The sequence below is a fragment of the Haliaeetus albicilla genome, chromosome 18, assembly GCF_947461875.1.
Source record: "Haliaeetus albicilla chromosome 18, bHalAlb1.1, whole genome shotgun sequence".
In the NCBI taxonomy this organism is placed as follows: domain Eukaryota; kingdom Metazoa; phylum Chordata; class Aves; order Accipitriformes; family Accipitridae; genus Haliaeetus; species Haliaeetus albicilla.
Window position 1 is genome coordinate 21,005,113 of NC_091500.1, and position 19,716 is coordinate 21,024,828.

The 19,716-nt window shown below is 40.1% G+C and overlaps 1 protein-coding gene across 2 annotated transcripts in view; it reads right to left on the reverse strand.

The window, feature by feature from the left end:
• Window positions 1–19,716, reverse strand: part of SNTG2 (syntrophin gamma 2) — a 312,891-nt gene that overhangs the window by 101,448 nt on the left and 191,727 nt on the right. For both annotated transcript variants that reach the window (XM_069805899.1, XM_069805898.1), the window contains exon 7: window positions 4,586–4,673. In XM_069805899.1, coding sequence (XP_069662000.1) covers window positions 4,586–4,673 — 88 coding nt within the window. The remainder of the gene's footprint in view (window positions 1–4,585; window positions 4,674–19,716) is intronic.

Consider the following 19,716-nt stretch of genomic DNA (forward strand, 5'->3'; position numbering starts at 1 on the left):
AGTCAGCAAGACTTTATCCTTCACAACAATTTGTCTGATGATCAACACTGCTGAATGATACTGGAGACCTCTTGTATATAAATAAAATCTCATTTATCTAACTTGCTAATTATGTCATAGATAACCTCCAACAGACAAAAGGCCCATTCCAGAACAATGACAAAATTAAAATCAAAGAAAACACTCCTGGCGATTTAATTACACTGCAAGCTTTGCAATTTCAGAATATTCTGATAATTTGGTGTAACTATCAAAAAGAAAAATTCTGAAGAGAGTCTGTTTTACCGCAAAATGTCTTGAAGAGTCTTCCCAGCAGCAGTGAATCTTATCTAAAAGGCTCCTACAAGCCCTGCTCAGCTCTGGGATGGGTAATGGACTTAGCTCCAGAGAATCCCAAGAGCTGATGCCATAATTATTCTGTAACAGGCTAACAAATAACCCTCATAGCCCCTCCTGACTCAGCTCCAAAAAACGAAATTCCTTCCTTTGGTTTCCAGAAACACAAATCTATCCTCTCTTTAGCTGACAGTGACCTTAGAGCAAACCACAGGCCATGAGATGAGGAATCATCCTAGCCATGGACCCAGACCACCCAGTGAAGCAGACAGTTAATGATCCTACTGTCCCGTGCTAACTTCTGATCCAGGCCCAATAGTTTTTTGAGAAAGAAGTGTTTGCCCCATGCAAAATTATGCCAAGCATTCTGCAATATTTTATAAAATTGCTGATCAAATTCATGTGGCCAAGAATATTTTCTGGCATAATTTAATTTACTATTATGGACAGTCTCATAATAGCCCAGTAAGGGCCAAGAGTCCCACGCAGCTGTGAAAGAGACAATGATCAATACTGGCATACCACCCTGGGTTAGGGCCTCCTCCAAACACAGAAACAAGCAGTCCTTGTCTCATCCTTAAGTGCCAGTTAATCAGTATCCATGTCTAAATCCATGCCAAATCCTGTATTTGTTGTTCACAATAATGAGTGAAGCAACCAGAAAAATGTGGTGAGAACTGCAGGCAGGTATTTCCCTGTTGTGACATCTTGTGCTTTTGCTAGCTGTGGCATGAGATAGTGTAGGGAAGGAAGAGGTGTGAGAAGGAAGCAGGGAAGGCAGATGCTACTCTGGATGATGTAGTTATAGAAATAGTAGTAATACTGCTTAATAGGAAGAGAGTATGATTGCATTTGAAGTGAACTCACCACAGTACTAAAACTGCCAGCATAGCAGCTGATCTGACTGAATGCTTCAAGGTAGGGCACCATGTGCCTGAGTCTTCTGGGATGCTAGGAAAGGCCAAGATACTTCAGGTTTATGCATGTATGCACTTAAATCTTGCCTGCAGTGTGAGGTGGGAATTACTTTATTGCATAGTAGAATTGCTCCTTAGCTTCTTATATGTGTCACTGATGCTTCACGACTGAAATTCCCTTTTGTGCACGGGCTTGTGAAAAGGTCTTCTTGAAACGGGGTGCTTTGTCCCCCCACGGCTATTCTCCTTAACTTCAGTGTATGGCCCTAAACCAGGCCTATTTTCCATAATTTTTGACACCTTATTTGCTTATTTCCTCACCACAAGAATGAGCATTTATGTCAAGTGACTTACCAAAGATCATCTGACTCACCGAGCTTGGTTTCAGCCTGTATTGGATGGCTGCACAGAGCACCCTGGAGAGGAGCAGGTGAGCTCTGTGCTGAGGTCCAGGTTCAGTTCAGAAGGGTCATTTCTTAAGTTCCTCACCTGTTTGATTAGCAAGTCCTTTTGCTGAGGATGCAGTATAGCACTGAAGGCGTGGGATCATGCATGGGACTGGGCAGGATAGCATAATGCTTGCCAAAGATTTCCTCATGCTCTGCATAAAGGAGGCAAATCTAATGAGCTGCCCAAAATGAGCTGTTTGTACCCAAGATGTCTCTTTCATTTAAGAAGCATTGCTTCTCTGCTGTGCTTGTTGATAGCCTGTGATAGTTTGTTTAAAATGGCACTGTCTTCCCTATTTCCAAACAGGTTTTCTTTGAACAACAGTAATCAGGGGCGGACTCCAAATGGTGCTAGCTGGCCACAGGCCATGAAACAGGCCCTCTGAAAGAGAATGGAGGTTTTTGTAAGGTGCAAGTTCCTGGTTCAGGTATTCATGGAGGCTATTTACCTACAGAAGTTTTGCACGTACCTCTGGTCACATGGAGATAGAAGATGATCTGGTCTCCCTGCTAACCACTGCTTTCTCTTTCCAGAAACAGTACTTCATGGAAGCAGTGCCATGATCTCAGCCTCCCAGACAGGAATGGCTGCAGTGCCTCCTGGTGAGAAAGGCAACGCAGGAGGCAGCTAAATTCGTCTTAGCTCCCGTGATGTACCAAGAGGGCACCGATATTCCTGGACCTGTGTGAACTACTTGTGAAGGTGGCAGCTGTCTCACACAGAGTGTGTACTGGGTGTAAGTGGCAAGGTTTTGGGGGGCAGGGTGGCTCCAGGGGTGGGAGATGGTCAGGGGCTGCTCCGTGCTGGACACAGCTGGTTCCAGCCAGCTCCAGCCACCCCACTGCAAGGGCATGGCTGAGCCCCGCAGCCCAGCTGGTAGCACCTCTGGGCAACTATTTAAGAAAGGGCAAAATGCAGAACAGCAGAGAGAGGAGTGAGGAAAAAAGTGTGAGAAAAAATCCTGTGAAACTCAAGGTCAGTGAAGGAGAGGACGGAGGTGCTCCAGGTGTCAGAACAGAGATTCCCCCGCAGTCCATGGAGAGACCATGATGAAGCAGGTATCTCCCTGCAGCCCATAGAGGACCATGTCGGAGCAGATGCCCACACCACAGCCCAGGTAGGACCCCATGCTGGAGCAGGTGGATGTGCCCTGAAGGAACCTGCAGCCTGTGGGGGACACATGCTGGAGCAGATTTTTCCTGAAGAACTTCAGCCCATGTTGAAGACTCATGCTAGAGCAGTTTGTAAAGGACTGCAGCCAGTGGGAAGGACCCATGCTGGAGCAGGGTAAAAGTGTGAGAAGGAAGGAGTGGCAGAGAGGAACACTGTGTACTGACCCCAACCCTTCACCCCCCATTCCCCTGCACCTCTTACAGGAGAAGTAGAGGGGTCAGGAATGAAGTTGAGCCTGGGAAAAGGGGTTGGGGGAAGGTGTTGTTTAAATTCATTTGTCTTTGTTTCTCACTCATGGAATCTATTTTAACAGGCAATACATTTAATTAAGTTTCCCCAAGTTGAGTCTATTTTGCCCATAACAGTAATTAATAAGTGATCTCCCTGTCTCTATCTTGACCCCAGAGCTTTTTCATTCTATCTTCTCCCCATGTTCTGTTTGAGGAGGGGGAGTGAGCGAGCGGCTGGGTAAGAGTTTGGCTCTTAGCTGAGGTTAACCAACCATAAGCGATAGGGTCCAAGTGATGTGAATCAACAAGATGAGTTAAAATTGCTAGTAGGACTGTCATAACCACAAATGACTATGGCCAATAATACAGAAACTACCAGTAAGACCCTGCTAGCGTGCCAAAATCATGTTTAAGCTAGGACACGGTTATCCAAGGCATTACAGAAACTAGTTTATAGTTGTCTGATGACCTAGTAGGAAAAGTAGGAAGACAAAACCTGAAGTTTCATTACAAGGAACACTGACCAGACAAAGATCTCCAAATGTAAACACAAGATTTCTTCAAATCTAGATTCCATTTTCAAATGGAAATGAGACACAGTAAGAACTGACATAAAGGTTTTAGCATGAAATGTATAGTTCAGCTTAGTGGAGGCCTGTCAAGTTTGCTTTTAATAGGTATAAGAATCTAGATGAAATGACAGACACTCTTCTAATGACAAGAGCTAGACCTGAGACCTGCGATTCTGTTGAAATCGAGAAAAAACAAGTACATAGTTGAGCCCAACTTATATAAATCCCCAGAACAAGACACATTTTAAATCTGTTTTACTTAATTTGGAAAGAGAATCATATGTAAGATAAACTGGTGCAAAATTATTTGGTCTGATTAAGTTAGCTGATATATTATGTGCACTTTTCTACTTGCAACATTGATTACAAGTATCTTGAATATTTGTATTTGCTAACCAGAAGAACAAAAACTTCCTTCATCTGCATTGCTCATAAACAATTTACTATTGCCACTGTTAAACTACTCAGCTGTCACATTGTAATTCTGCTCTCTGACAAAAATTATCAAAATATCAAAGTAATTTATGAAATATGCACAATTAATGTTATCTGTTTGTTTGGTAAGTGTCCTGAAAATACCTTTCAGTGTGAATGTATGATTTAAATGTTTGCAAACACTATTTTATTGTATTCAGGCAAAGCTTCTGTAGAAAAACTTTCAGATATCACCCATGATTGTACTGCATTTTAATGAGTTTTTCAGTTTTATTTTGAATAAACTATACAGAAGCAGTCATGTAGTATGCATTAGATTCTTACATGTTAAGTAATAAAGTACACACACAATTTTCTACTTCTTCCTGTAAAACACTCAAAGATTGAATTCGTATTTCTCTCACTGTCATCTTATTATGAGAATACTGCAAAGAGGAAAACAAATTACTCCTATCCGTTAATTTCCTCTTACCTAATGGGAGCTTTAAAAATGATGGAGCTTCCCTGAGGTACTGAACAGTGATGGTAACTTCATCGCCAGCATTTCGCAGTAGGTGTACCTGTCAGTGTGACAAATAACAGCTACTTTAAACCAAAGAACCACCAGTCATGGAAAGCACATTACTTACAATGAAATCAACATCTCTGTTGACCTATAATAAACTCAGTATGAACATTTCTGACTGGGAATGAAGAATATCTTGAGGGTCAAGTCACACCAACAATGGATAAGAGTAGGCAAGACCAGTGGAACAACCTGAATAAATAATTTGGTGGGCAAGCTGATTTTATATACCACCTGAACACAACTTCTATAAACAAACTGATTTTATAAAACTGGCATAGGGTAGTAGGGAAATATGTGTTTATGTAGAGATAATTTATTAATTGTGTGTGTATACACATAAACAGACACATAAAGATCTATTAATACATCATACATATCTAGATCTTAAGTATTTGGTTTGATTAATTTAGGTAATACATTAAGCACATTTCTCTCTTTCAAATATAGTCTTGATTTTTGTGACTGTCTTCATTATCTGTAAGTATTTGCTAACCAGAAGGGAACACATACACACACATGTGTATAGACACATGTATTACAACATCAGAATTTACTTATAGGCATAGCACACTACTGCGTAAGGAGCTTTGTTAAATACAGGACTTCAAATAACATCTTTGATGGAACTCGATTCCTATTACAGGGCAGAGGTATTGCCCACTTTCATACCCATGACAGTCAGGAAACAGGTATTGCATTTGGTTTCTATGTATGTGGCCTGCATGCAGGGTCTGCAGCCCTGATCCTGTTTCTCAGAAATGGATGCTAATGCCAGTGGCCTCTAATCTGAGCAAAACCAAAGCATGCATGTATCAAGCAGAAGAGTAACTAACCGCAGCAAACTAACTCCTATATATGTATTTACTGCTCTAATGCAGTACTTGGAGGAAGCTAGTGCTTGTGTTGCTTCAGACCACTCTTCAGCACAATGCCACATTGGCCAACAACATGACATGCAGGATTACCTCAAACATTATAACTCTTCCTCTTGTGCACCTGAAATAATGCTTCCACCAGAGACTGATGTATTCACCTACATGAGAACATCAAGCTTATGTGTGATGGATATGAAAACCCAGGACAGGTGAAGAAATCAAGTAAGCAGTCACACAAGCTAAGAATTTTAAGCTATAAAAATATTCTGGAAAAGAGTGAGCAAGAAAACTGACCATAAAACCCCCAACACTAACACTGAAGATAACATTGTCTGGACAGGGATTTTTCTCTAAATTGGAGAGACATGGATTTGATGGATGGACCACTTGGTGGATAAGGAATTGGCTGCATGGTTGCACTCAAAGAGTTGCGGTCAACAGCTTGATGTCCAAGTGGAGAGCAGTGACGAGTGGCGCTCCTTAGGGGTTGGTATTGGGACTGGCGCTGTTTAACATCTTTGTCGTTGACAAGGACAACGGGACTGAGTGCACCCTCAGCAAGTTTGCCGACAACGCCAAGCTGTGTGGTGTGGTCAACACGCTGGAGGGAAGGGATGCCGTCCAGAGGGACCTTGACAGGCTTGAGAGGTGGGCCTATGCAAACTTCATGAAGTTCAACAAGGCCAAATGCAAGGTCCTGCACATGGGTCAGGGCAATCCCAAGCACAAATACAGGCTGAGTGATGAGTGAATTGAGAGCAGCTCTGAGAAGAAAGACTTGGGAGTACTGGTGGATGAAAAACTGAATAAGAGTCAGCAATGTGCACTCGCAGCCCTGTATCCTAGGCTGCATCAAAAGAAGCGTGCCTAGCAGGTCGAGGGAGGTGATTCTCCCCCTCTACTCCGCTCTCGTGAGACCCCACCTGCAGTACTGCATTCAGCTCTGGGGTGGCCAACATAAGAAAGACATGGACCTGTTGGAGCGAGTCCAGAGGAGGGACACAAAGATGATCAGAGGGCTGGAGAACCTCTCCTATGAAGACAGGCTGAGAGAGTTGGGGTTGTTCAGCCTGCAGAAGAGAAGGCTCTGGGGAGACCTTACAGCAGCCTTCCAGTACCTAAAAGGGGCCTACAGGAAAGATGAGGAGGGACTTTTTACTAGGGCATGTAGTAATAGGACAAGGGGTAATGTCTTTAAACTGAAAGAGGGTAGATTTAGATTAGATGTAAGATCTTCACTGTGAGGGTGGTGAGGCACTGGAACAGGTTTCCCAGAGAGGCTGTGGCTGCCCCATCCCTGGCAGTGTTCAAGGCCAGGTTGGATGGGGCTTTGAGCAACCTGGTCTAGTGGAAGGTGTCCCTGCCCATGGCACTGGGGTTGGAACTGGATCATCTTTAGGGTCCCTTCCAACCCAAACCATTCTATGGTTCTATGGTCTGATTTGCGTGATTAAGTGAGCAGGCATATGAATCACCCATATAAAATACTGCTGCTGAAAGCTTACTGTTTGCTGTACCGGTAAAATCCATATATTTGATAAAGACTTACAGTGTCTTCCTCCACCCTCCTCACCCATCTTTCAGTCTGTCAAACAATGACTTCCATTGCTAACAAGCTGCAGTAGCACTAATGACCACAGATCAGTCCCTGGGAGTGAATATTAATGTTTTGCACTCATTAAGTTAGGAAATTCAGCTCTGCAGGGGAGAAGCAAGAGCTCAATAAGGTCAGGGAATGCACATAACAGGCAGTCCTATCAGATTAGAGCTTGAGGAATGAAGGTCCAGAAGTAAAGGGGTAGGGGATGCATAAGAGAAAAGGATATTTAAAAAAAAAAAAAAAAAAAAAAAGGGGCAAGTTACCCAGAAAGGTCCTGCATTTCCTTTCAAGTTCTTCCTTCCTGATGGGCAGAATCCTCCCTCCCCCAGGGCCCCATTTCTCTGCTCTTCTTGTTCTCTACTCAAGCATTTTTACTTTTTTTCACAGGCTCAATCCACATTTAAATGATTTACTACCAAAAATACAAGAGCTAATGCTACCTACTCACACCCAGTACTCTGATATGAGGTGTTCTACCCAAGTCAAAGATTTTGTGGACAATTGACTACAGAAGAACCTGAGATCTCACTGTGGAAAAACACATTGTGGAAAAAACCATTATGATCGTTGATTTCTGACTAAAGTCTCTGTGCTGGTTTTGGGCGGGATAGAGTTAATTTTCTTCATAGTAGCTGATACGGGGCTATGTGTTGGATTTCTGCTGAAAACAGTGTTGATAACACAGGGATGTTTCTGTTATTGCTGAGCAGTGCTTGCACAGAGCCAAGGCCTTTTCCGCTTCTCACCCCACCCCACCAGTGAGGAGGCTGGGGGGGCACAAGGACTTGGGAGGGGACACAGCTGGGACAGCTGACCCCGACTGACCCAAGGGGTATTCCAGACCGTAGGACATCATGCTCAGCATATAAAGTTGGGGGAAGAAGAAGGAAGGGGGCGACATTCAGAGTGATGGCATTTGTCTTCCCAAGTAACAGTTACGCGTGATGGAGCCCTGCATTCCTGGAGATGGCTGAACACCTGCCTGCCCACGGGAAGCGGTGAATGAATTCCTGGTTTTGCTTTGCTTGCATGCGCAGCTTTTGCTTTACCTATTAAACGGGCTTTATCTCAACCCATGAGTTTTTTCACATTTACTCTTCCTATTCTCTCCTCCATCCCACCAGCTGGGGAGTGAGCGAGTGGCTGTGTGGGGCTGTCGCTGGCTGGGGTTATACCACGACACCCTCTCAGGATGATCAGAGTAGGAATAACCAGGAACTGAAGCACAGTGAAATTAGAATGCTTCTTTAAAGTCCTACAAGAGTGTGTCAGGACTGCAAAGCAAACCAGTGCATCTTGAGTTCTACTGTATAAGAACAACTATGTCTCCTGAAATCCTCTGCCCCTTATTTCCTGCAATATTTTAGACCTTATTTATTACTTACTAAGGACTGAAGATGATTGGTACCTCTACTGCTCCTACCCCACTGTTACAAAGATAGTTCTTCCCTTTATCTGCAGACTATTATACACATCAAACTATATATATATAAAACAGTCTATTTGATATATATAAAGGCTTATTTTATATATATTAAAATAGACCAATGTATATATGCTAAACTTTTAGTCAAGATTCAGCTATCACATTATTCTTAAATACTTCTGAAATTCTGCAGTAACTGGATGCTTTGTTTTAAATTTAGCATCTGATTTAAAGATTCTGGATTTCTACATTATCTTTAATCATAACTTCTAGATTAACTTTAAGTGAGGTAAAGCTCAATAGTTTAAAATCAATTAAGCTAAAAAAAACTAGAATAGAATATTAAAATAGAATGTTTGTTTTGTGGATTTAGATCAGCTACTTTGCACGAAATGCTCAGAAACTCATGAAAACTATGTCAACTCACATAAGCCTTTACTCAAAAGTAATCCTTTAATATTAGGGTATTTATATAGATGTATCATCACATAATATTTGGATGCACCAGCAAGATTCAAAATGAATATTCCTGAATATAGTTCTGTTCTGGAATACATCCATGATGAGTTGAATGGGAGCTAAAAAAACCTTATGTCTTATAGATCTTCACTATCATTCTGCCATATATAGCTGAGCTACATATACATACACACACACACACATACACAGGTTATGCTTGCTTTGTTCAAAAGCTGAAACAGACTCATAACAGTCATATTAGACCATATGTGAAAACATAGTTCAGACATACATACAAAAATTTGTATGTATTTCAGATGTGTATAATTCCATATAAACTGATCCAGAGATGAAAAATGCCTATGAAAAAAATTGAAGAAACGGTCAGTATATCCTTGTATATGTTTAAATTAGACTGCAGTCACTTTTCAGTCTCTGGTTACTGAATTTGTCTTCCCAGACTTCATTAATAACCACATTAGACCTTGAAATGTTGTTCTCCTCCTAGCCCAGTCACACCGCCTAATGACTTTGCACTATTTATGCTAAACTACATTGCAACAGAGCCTTCGCAACTACATCAGATGCTTTTAAATGTGACCAAAATGGTTATAAAAGACAGCAAATCATGCTTTTTGCCACACTGTACTGATAGAACCACTGAGTTTTGGAATCATTGACCAACAAAGCTGAATTGGAAGTATTTTCTATGAGCGTATGTGTAAAGTTAACAAATAATGAACTACTTCATTCTCTTTAAAAAAAAGTAATTAATTATGAAATTACATGTAAGCACTTGAAACAGCAGACGCACTTCACTTCATAATCTTGCACATAATCAGGTAGTCATTATTATTATGATTTAAAAAAATTGTAAGCTTTTAAATTCCTGATTCTTATGTGAAAGTTGATTTGGTCCTCAAAGTGGAAAAACATTTGGCTTGATCCTTGAAAAAAAATCCAAGCTCAGGCCAAGTATGTACAGCTGAAAAAAATTCAACAAGTAAATATCCCACAGGCAGCCATGCTGACATCTGCAGCATATAGGGGGGTAACGAATGCCTCGATTTGAAACGAGGAGGGTAACGTGCGTTACGTGTACGTGTACCGGGTGCGGGTGCCCAGGCGCTGGCAGCGGGACCTGCCGGGCGGCCTCTGTGAGGAGCGGCTGGGGCTGCCCCGAGCTGGACACAGCCGGTTCCAGCTGGTTCCAGCCGGCTCCAGCCCACCCACCCCAGGGCACCGCGCGGCAGGGAAGGTAGAGGAGGTGGGCATGAAGGAGTGAAGTTGAGCCTGGGGAAAGGGGTGGGGGGAAGCTGTTGGTTCATTTTTTTTGTCTCTGTTTCTCACTACCCAAATCTATTTTAACTGGCAATAAAATTAATTAATTTTCCACAAGTTGAGTCTGTTTTGCCCGTGATGATAATTGGTAAGCAATCTCCTTGTCTATCTTGACCCACAAGCTTTTTAATCCTATTTTTCCCCCTTCTCCTGTTGAGGAGGGGGAGTGAGAGAGCAGCTGGGAGGGCATTTGGCTGCTGGCCAGGGCTGACCCACCACTGGGGGTTCAAAACAGTTTCACAAAGAAAAAAATAAATTATAAAGGAAGAAGTGCAGCAGTGCTATCCACATAGTCTAGGTTCAGTGAAACCAGCCTGCGTGCAACAATGCCAGAAAGGTGATACAGTAGGAAGAGAAAAGGACACCCAATGTATTCTCTCCCAAAGAAAAAATGTCAGCAAGTCAGTATCAGGGTAGTAGGAAGTCAGAGTTGGCAAGAAATACAAGATCCTGTCACCAAATGCTGTTGTATCTTAGTGATACCATTTTACTTGTCATTGTGTGGTAAATATATTAGAAACACTGACTTTAGCTTATCAGTATTTTTTTCAGACTGTAGCAACGTCCGTATTTTGTAAAATCCAATAGATAATTATGAAATCAACACATTTATAATAGTCACACTACTGAAATCACACTACTGAAGTCACACTGAAATATGTAATGGGAAGAAACATAAACCAAATAAAATTAACACTAATAACTAATTTTTTTATTCACAATTGGCTTTTTTAGAAAAGCCACAAATGTGAACCATTTCAATTCTTTGACTTTGGAATAACAAGAATTTCAACCTCCTATTAGATATAAACATTTTGAAGAAAACTTTCAAACACAGCATAAGAGCTGTGTTTCCTCTTAATTAAGCAAAGAATGTTTGCACACAAACATTTATATTTGTCAAGAGATGAGAGGAGACAGCATGACAGACATACTGCCTAACATATTTCTGGAACATCTTAGTCAAATATTATGAAGATAAATTAAATCAAAAAACTGTATGAAACAAAACAAAACAGTAGATTAGAAACTGTGGTAAAGCATGATATTTGATTTTTATTTCAAATAATATTTTGAAAAGGAAAGGACTCTAATATTAATGCTTTGGTTTAAAATTACCAAGCAGTAATACCTTAAAAGATACTTATACTGTATCATACTATCCTGGAGATACTTTGTTTTCTTAGGTACTGTCTGAAGAGGTGATAGTATTGAACCACACACATACTAAGGAAAAAAAAAATCAACTTCAGTGCTCACAAGAAGGTATTAACACTATGGAAGGTCACTAAATAATGCACTGCTCTGTGGTGCTGAAGGTTTTGCACAAGTCCAGTAAGTCCAAAAAGACAAATCCAGTAGCTTTGGAGGAACATTCACTGATGCACTGTTGCCTTACTGCAGTATTAATATCAAAGGAGAATTGCAGAAGTGAGTCAGGTTTTGGGTTTGTTTTTTTATTTAATAGTTGATTGAATACATTTACTGCAGCTAACTGTGTGTGTGCATGTCCTTACTTGTGTTCATACGTATGAAGGAGAAAAGGGCATCAAGGGAAATGCTTGTTTTTCATGCTGGCTCTTATTTGTGGATTTTGCACATCTCTAAGTGTACACATCAAGACAGGGTTTATGCTTCCCTTTTTCACATGCATTTCTCAAGAAGAGAACAGAGAGAATGTTAAAAATATAAATAGGAGCTGCTAGATCTCACTTAGCGAACTACAGTCCAAAGTCTGCAGAGAAAAATATGACTCATATTTTAGGAAAACCAAATTACCTTTGTTGCCTCATTTTTTTACCCATTTTAAGGATTTAGGGAAATCCTATATACCTATACGTGGGCAAGTCAATGGCATAATTCTTAGCTGATGTGCATTCTTTTTAAATTCTGGTGCCTTGTGTTTACCATGGCTTGCTCTAAACCTTCAAACATACCTGATCATTAATATTCACACTGCTCAGAGATTTAGACAGGGGTTTGGCTGTTGGAATCAGGTTCTGTCTTATTATAGATCAGAACTGTAACAGCAATTAAAATTGAAAAGGACCATGTTTTTGATGAATGAATTCACCCATATGGCCCTTTAGCTCAGATCTATTCCAAGAGCAGAAGTCACATCATTTAACTTCGCCATTTAAAATATTCAACTCTAAAGAAGTTGTTAATATTTTTTTCTAGGAATCAGTAAAGATCTTAGGATAAAAAAGAATCATCACCCACAGGTGTCTATCTCTAAGTAAGGAGAGTCTGGATGATAACATTACACTTTAAACATCTGAAGCTAGATGAAATGAGTCATATCTCACGTCTATAGATGAAAATTTAACATTAAATGCCTAACTCAGACTAAAAGTCTGAAGCAGAAATTCTGAAGTAAAAGGAAGTAAATCTCCTGATGAATGTCTGATCTTGAAGTACATGCATTTCACAAATAAAACACTTGAAATTCACATGAAGTGCAAGTCTTGGGCTTGCCAAGTACCTGGGTGGAAGACTACGTACAAGCCGGTAATGTAGCTGACAAACAACTAAGAAGTTGTACTAAAACACATGAAGAGAATTAGATCATAACATATAATAGTAAAAACCCCAATGAAATCTAGAGAACTAAAGTTTTAAAAAATTCTTAACACTCTCAGAATGAAAAAGGAACAATAGTACTTAATACTTAAAATGCCTTCTTGACTAAAGCATGTTTGGAAGTATTTTTGGAAACTTGGCAGTTTCAGCTCAACTCATATGAGCAAAACTGAAAAAGCTGATATCATGCTTTTACATCTGTGAGTAGGCAAAGAAGATGCGTGACAAAGAGAGACCTCACAGTACAAATGGTTTTTAAAATGAGAGTGGAAGCAAAGCGGCTTTAAAAAAAAGTTTGTAAAATTAAAATTGGATTGCAAATAGTATTGGAAAAGCATGAAGCAGAATTAAGTTAGTTCAAGAAATAATTATTTCTTGACACTTGCCTCTTTTCCATTGGGCAATTATGAACCAGTTTCCAATAAATACTTCTGATTCTTATCTTCCTTAGCATTGCAGTATTCAATGAGCAATACTCTCTTCCTTAATATTTAATTGGCTACTCCAAAACAAGCATTTGTGTCTGAACAATTTATACAAATATAGTACAAATAAGACAGTCAATGCAGTTTATGGAAATTCTCACGTTATGTTATTTCTGCCTACAAACAGAGTAAAAGACCATTTTAACCACAAAGCTTCAGTATTAATTTAAACAAATAAGACTGCTCCTGTATGACAGAATTACCAGGAATTATAGACAAAAAAGGAAATTATTTAAATGTTTTTTCATTATTTTATACATTATTTTTTCTACTTAATTACACACTTTAGTCTATGTTTCACTTCAAAACAATGCTTACAGAAATATCTGGGATATGAAAGATGCTGATACATATTGTGCATTGGAAAATACATTTTGAGCCAAATCAGCTGTTCCCTGAAGCAATGGAAGTATAAATAAATTTGCTTAAGGCTAACTATTACCTGAAGCATGAAGACCAATCCCTGAGAAACTAACTTTGCCATTCTTCAAAAAATTCCAAGAATATCAGTGCATTACAGGGGCTTCTCTCTTGAAATTCAGGTCAGTCTCAACTGTTATCCATGTGCTATAACTGAAAACAGTTGAAAGCCACAGAACTCATAGTTTTAGAATAAGCAGTATGTTTTATTGCTCATTGTATTAGCTTTGTGTGGCAAGGTTTTGGTAGTGGGAGGGTTACAGGGGTGGCTTCTGTGAGAAGCTGCTGGAAGCTTCCCCCATGTCTGACAGAGCCCATACCAGCTGGCTCTGAGATGGACCCCCCGCTGGTCAAGGCCGAACCAATCAGCGATAGTGGTAGGGCCTCTGTGATAACATTTTTAAGAAGGGAAAAAGTTGCAGAGGGCACAGAATTGGCAGCTGGAGAGAGGAGTGAGAACATGTAAGAGAAACATCCCTGCAGACCCCCAAGTCAGTGCAGAAGGAGGGGGAGGAGATGCTCCAGGCGCCGGAGCAGAGATTCCCCTGCAGCCCGTGGGGAAGACCATGGTGAGGCAGGCTGTCCCCCTGCAGCCCAGGGAGGTCCACGGGGGAGCAGATCTCCACCTGCAGCCCGGGGAGGACCCCACGCCGGAGCAGGGGGATGCCCAAAGGAGGCTGTGACCCCGTGGGAAGCCTGCGCTGGAGCAGGTTCCTGGCAGGACCTGCGGATCTGTGGAGAGAGGAGCCCACGGAGCAGGTTTTCTGGCAGGACTTGTGACCCTGTGGGGGACCCATGCTGGAGCAGTCTGTGCCTGAAGGACTGCAGCCCATGGAAGGGACCCATGCTGGAGCAGCTCGTGGAGGACTGTCTCCCGTGGGTGGGACCCCATGCTGGAGCAGGGGAAGAGTGTGATGAGTCCTGTCCCTGAGGATGATGAAGTGGCAGAAATAACGTGTGATGAACTGACCATAAACCCCATTCCCCATCCCCCTGTGCCACTGTGGGGGGTAGGTAGAGAATCCGGGAGGGAAGTTGTGCCTGGGAGGAAGGGAGGGGTGGAGGGAAGGTGTTCTGAGATTTGGTTTTATTTCTCATTACCCTACTCTGGTTGATTGGTAATAAATTGAGTTAATTCTCCCCAAGTTGAGTCTGTTTTGCCCGTGACAGTAATTTGTGAGTGATCTCTCCTGTCGTTATCTTGATCCACAAGCTCTTTGTTTTATTTTCTCTCCCCTGTCCAGCTGAGGAGGGGGAGTGATAGAACGGCTTTGGTGGGCACCTGGCATTCAGCCAGGGTCAACCTGCCACACTCATCTTGTTACACATTACTTGTAAAAAGAAAGATTTGTCTCAGGTTTCAAAAAATCACAACAGACAGAAATGGCCAAATTACCAGAAAACAAACATACAATTATTAGATTGAAACTTTATTAAATCATTACTGATATATCTGGTATGTCAGCAACATACTATAGTATCAAAGCGCCACTTCAAGTTCAAATATACGTACACATATCTGACTGAGCATGACTGGAAATGCGTATGTTTAAGTGGAATCAGAATCTGTAGAAATGCAAACATTTCTAGCCCAAATGCAGGCCTTTTCAAGCAACCAAATTGGGGCAGTCTACCCCTGCAGGTTCATGTTCTTCAAATATATTTGAAAATCTTTCTAGATGATAGTTAAGTGGTTGTGTTTATACAAACTCCAATTGGCACAGATTGAGCTAGAAAGAGTAAATGCAGGTTTTCATGTAGCTGTTACTGTTCCAATTTTCTTTGTTGGTTTTTGCTTGTATTCCTAACATACCTGCAGAGTTCTCAGAAAAAGATTTTTATCTGACTAGAAGTGTCTCTGAGGAGAGACGTAACAGTCAGAAAACTTCTGCCACTGTCTACTGGCAATGATATGAAAGGATGATGAAGGTAATTTCAGTTGAATAATGGAAAATATTTAATGAAGGCTGTCCTGTGCTACCAAGTGCAAAAGCTAAACCAGAAGCTTTTGAAGTTATCAAACCTAGCAGGTCATATACTGCATTCTCTGATTTAGAAATTATTGACAATTTGGGCACTGCTGCCTTTTCTTACAACAAACTTTTCCATAATGATCCTTTTGCACTAAGTGTTCCTAGGCCAACAGAGATTTCACAGACATCCAGAGTTAATACAGGACTAAACGTAAGAAGCATTGAGAACTCCTTTTGGTGTCTACACATTCACTGCTGAAGTACAAGACAGAATTCCTAGACCTATGGACTGATCAGCTCTACAGACTGCCCTTCATTTTGGATCAAGCAGAGAATTTATTTGTAATCATCCATATGTGCACTGTTTCAGGCTTAAAGAACTGGGGCATCTAGAAAATAAAAAACATCCCTCTCTTCACTGAAATCCTTACAGCATGTAGAAGAACATAACAGGATAATAGCAATACCTATGGACAAAATTCAGCACTGTTTCATAGTAATAGTACCCCTGTATGTCAGTCTTTAATGCTTTTGTTTCCACAGCTCCCCAGGCATGAAAGTGCTACTATCACCATAAAACAGCAGATCATCTGCAGTATTCAGTACGCACCAGAAAGAAATTTGTGTTAGGCAAAGTCCCATACCTGAACCTTCTGCAGACTATCTCAGGACCTCAGCCTATGATTCCTTGCAATTCTGCTACTGTACAGGCCAATATTTATTCAGCACAGGTCACCATAAAGTATATTCCTTTATTCAAGACTGAAGATTTCCTGTACTGGAAAAAATCATTCTAATTGATGAGGGGAACACCATGCAAATCTCACTGACAGGTTACAGTCTTCTGAAGAATCAGTTTCTCTTCCCCCAGAGTACTGATTACAGCTAGAGCCATATTTGTTTAAATACAGTGCTATACTTTTTTCTATTAAACTTTTTGCCATTTAATACCATATTAGACAAAAAACAACAGCTTGTTTGCCATCTGAAGTGTATGAATACACTCCTGTTCTATGAGTGTTTTGTCTGCTATCTACAATAAGGAACAAGAGCAGGTGCCATTACCCAGCCTCAATTCAGTGGCTAAACAAATGTGCCTGAAATATTAGTGACAGCTATAAGACCCATTCACTTGTTTAGATCATAATCCCAGTAACTCAATAACTTTTTGAAGAGAAACAATACTTATGTTCACCTCATGCAGTGATCTCAAAGGAGTTAATCTTCCTTGTGATTAGAAGTACAACAATTTTATTAATGCGCTAATTTTATGTGGCTGTAAGTCCTCTATATAACATATATTTTCCTTTCCATTTCATGAAATTTACAAAATATAAAATGTTTCACTTACATAAACAGCGTAAGTCTAATCTTTTACAAACACATCTATTTAATTAATCTATTCAATATCACAAGGGTGTACACTACCTCTTTATTAGCTTGCAGCTTCATCCTCTTAATAGCATTGAGCTACAGTGGATAGCACTCCGTAAATCTTTATACCCTGATGAAATACTGAGGGTCACCCAGTACATGGTAGTGAATTAGTCAAAAGCACAAAACATTGTTTAGGTAGGAAGAGGAAGGTGAGGGAGGGAGAAATGAGAAGGAGAAGATACTGCTTCAGAGAAGTTAGGTCAGAGTGGAAACACAGCAAAGTGACCAAAAATGAAGACATAAACTAGTTTGTGCACAGCTTGTAAGTATTAAAGGAAGCAAGAGTGGACAGGTCTTCCCAGCGATTGTCAGGGATAACAAGGGACACCATACAGCACTGTTCCTGAATCTATCAAGTCCTGTTTCAAAACCAGGTAATTTCTTTTCCTACCAGCCCTTTCAAAGAACCTCCAGTCTTATCCACAGATAGTTTACACCCTTTTGTTCTTAGTCCAACGTTGTCCTTTAGCTTAAATATTTGGTCTCCCTCAATGGTGCTTAGTTTTATACAGGCGGGAGGAGGAGATGAAAGAAAGAGCCCCTTTATTTATGACTAAAGAGGCTAGTATAATTGGTTATAAATCCTTTGTAGGTCTTTCAACATTTATAAATGAAATAAATATAAAATGAAAAGGGCTAAAAGAGACACCAATTTTATTTTTAATTTTTTTTTTTTTTTAAATCTTAACTCCTTTTACTCTTAGGAAGTACTGCTTAAAATCGTAGCTGTCCAGCCACACTCTCTGTTGTGCTTTACCTAAGAAGTACTACATTTTGTGTCCATACCTTAACAAAGACTTCAATTCTTCCTATAGCTCCTTTGTGCCAGGTAGGTGAATTCTTCCATCAGTTTTAATTATAGTAATTCTGCTTCTGTGCTCAAAGATTATGTATATTGTAAATGCTCATAATGCCAGAGTACTTGCTGCTTCTCTAACCCAGGGAATTGATTGTGAAATAGATGGGGGCAAAATAGTAGTACTGAAATCTGAACTACTTAATTGTGGATGCTTTCTTAACATATTAAGATCTTGAAAGAAAGTCAATTTTCATAAGTAAATTACAGAAATTGTGTAATATTTTTAAGCATACATTTAACACAGGTACCATAATATGTTACTCCATTTTTTTAAATCTTTCTCTGAAATTTTGCTATCCTTTACAAAAGAACAGTAAAGGTGCAAAAGGGTGCAAATTTAAATGGCAAAAATGTGTTTTAAAGCATGTGAGTTTTATCATTTGCATTTAAAAGACACTGGAGACCAAAAGTATGCTGTACCTTGCTTCTTAATGAGGAATGCTGCCAGATGCATTCAGTGATGAAATAATAGCATTTCTTAGAGCATCTGGAAACAGTGAGGTTGAATTGTACATCCCACAACATTTTAAAGTTATAGTATAATTTGCTGATTTTATGTACCTTTATTTTTATGCAGTGCTGGGATACAGAATACTTATGGCAAATTAGCAACTGGATAAAAGAAATTAAATTCAGAACATTTTCATCTAAGTAAGGTGAAAAACATTTTTTAACTATTTGTCTCACTGTCATGATAACAGGGATGCTGTTCAGGGATGACCAAACCCCCAAGAAAATAGCTCACAGAAATTCTATAGGGTAACTGAAAAAATAGAAAAACTATGAACAGCAGAACTTCCCTCTGCACTCTGATGTCACAGATTAGCATTCTTGCTATTGTTTATTATTTTCTCTCTTTCTTTTACTGTCCACCTACATAGCAGCAGCAAATTTTCTAAAATACATGCTAAGTCTTATTTAATGAAAGCAACTATGTTATACCCATTCATAAATGCTCCTGAATAAAAGAGTTCATTCACTTGTTTCAGTTCCTGCTTCAGGTCTTTGATGCATGCAGCTGTTCTGCAGCTACCTACTGACTGTAACAGGTATTTGCTGTCCACATAATAGGTGACTAAAGCATTCTTTTGGGACTGACTGAGGCAATGAAAAAGGAACTCTGTGAGAATTACCAAGATGAAGTTAAGGAAGTAAAAACTTCAGAAGCTTGACATCTTTTGTGTGTGTGTGTCTCTCTAGTCCTAAAAATATATTAAAATGCTTTAACTAAACAGAAACTTATTGAATGTTTCAAGGTTAAAGAGTTTCCCCCTGGAAACTTATTTACAGAAATGTTGGGGTTTCTCATACAGCTGTGTCTCAAAACTGCATTGTGTTTGAAAGCAACTTACAAATGCTGTCAGATGTACATGCCTACTGTGACTGATCCCAAATACGAATCTCCTAAGAACTGGGAAAGTCAGTGGTCAGAGTCTGAGATCATTTCAGCAAGCTCCCTATCAATGATATTTAGGGCTGATGGATTCTACCCATGTTGTTTCTGTTCATAAGTCTGTGTGTAACTGGAGATAGTCTCTTTAGTCTGGAGCACATCGAAACCTTACGCCAGTCAAGAT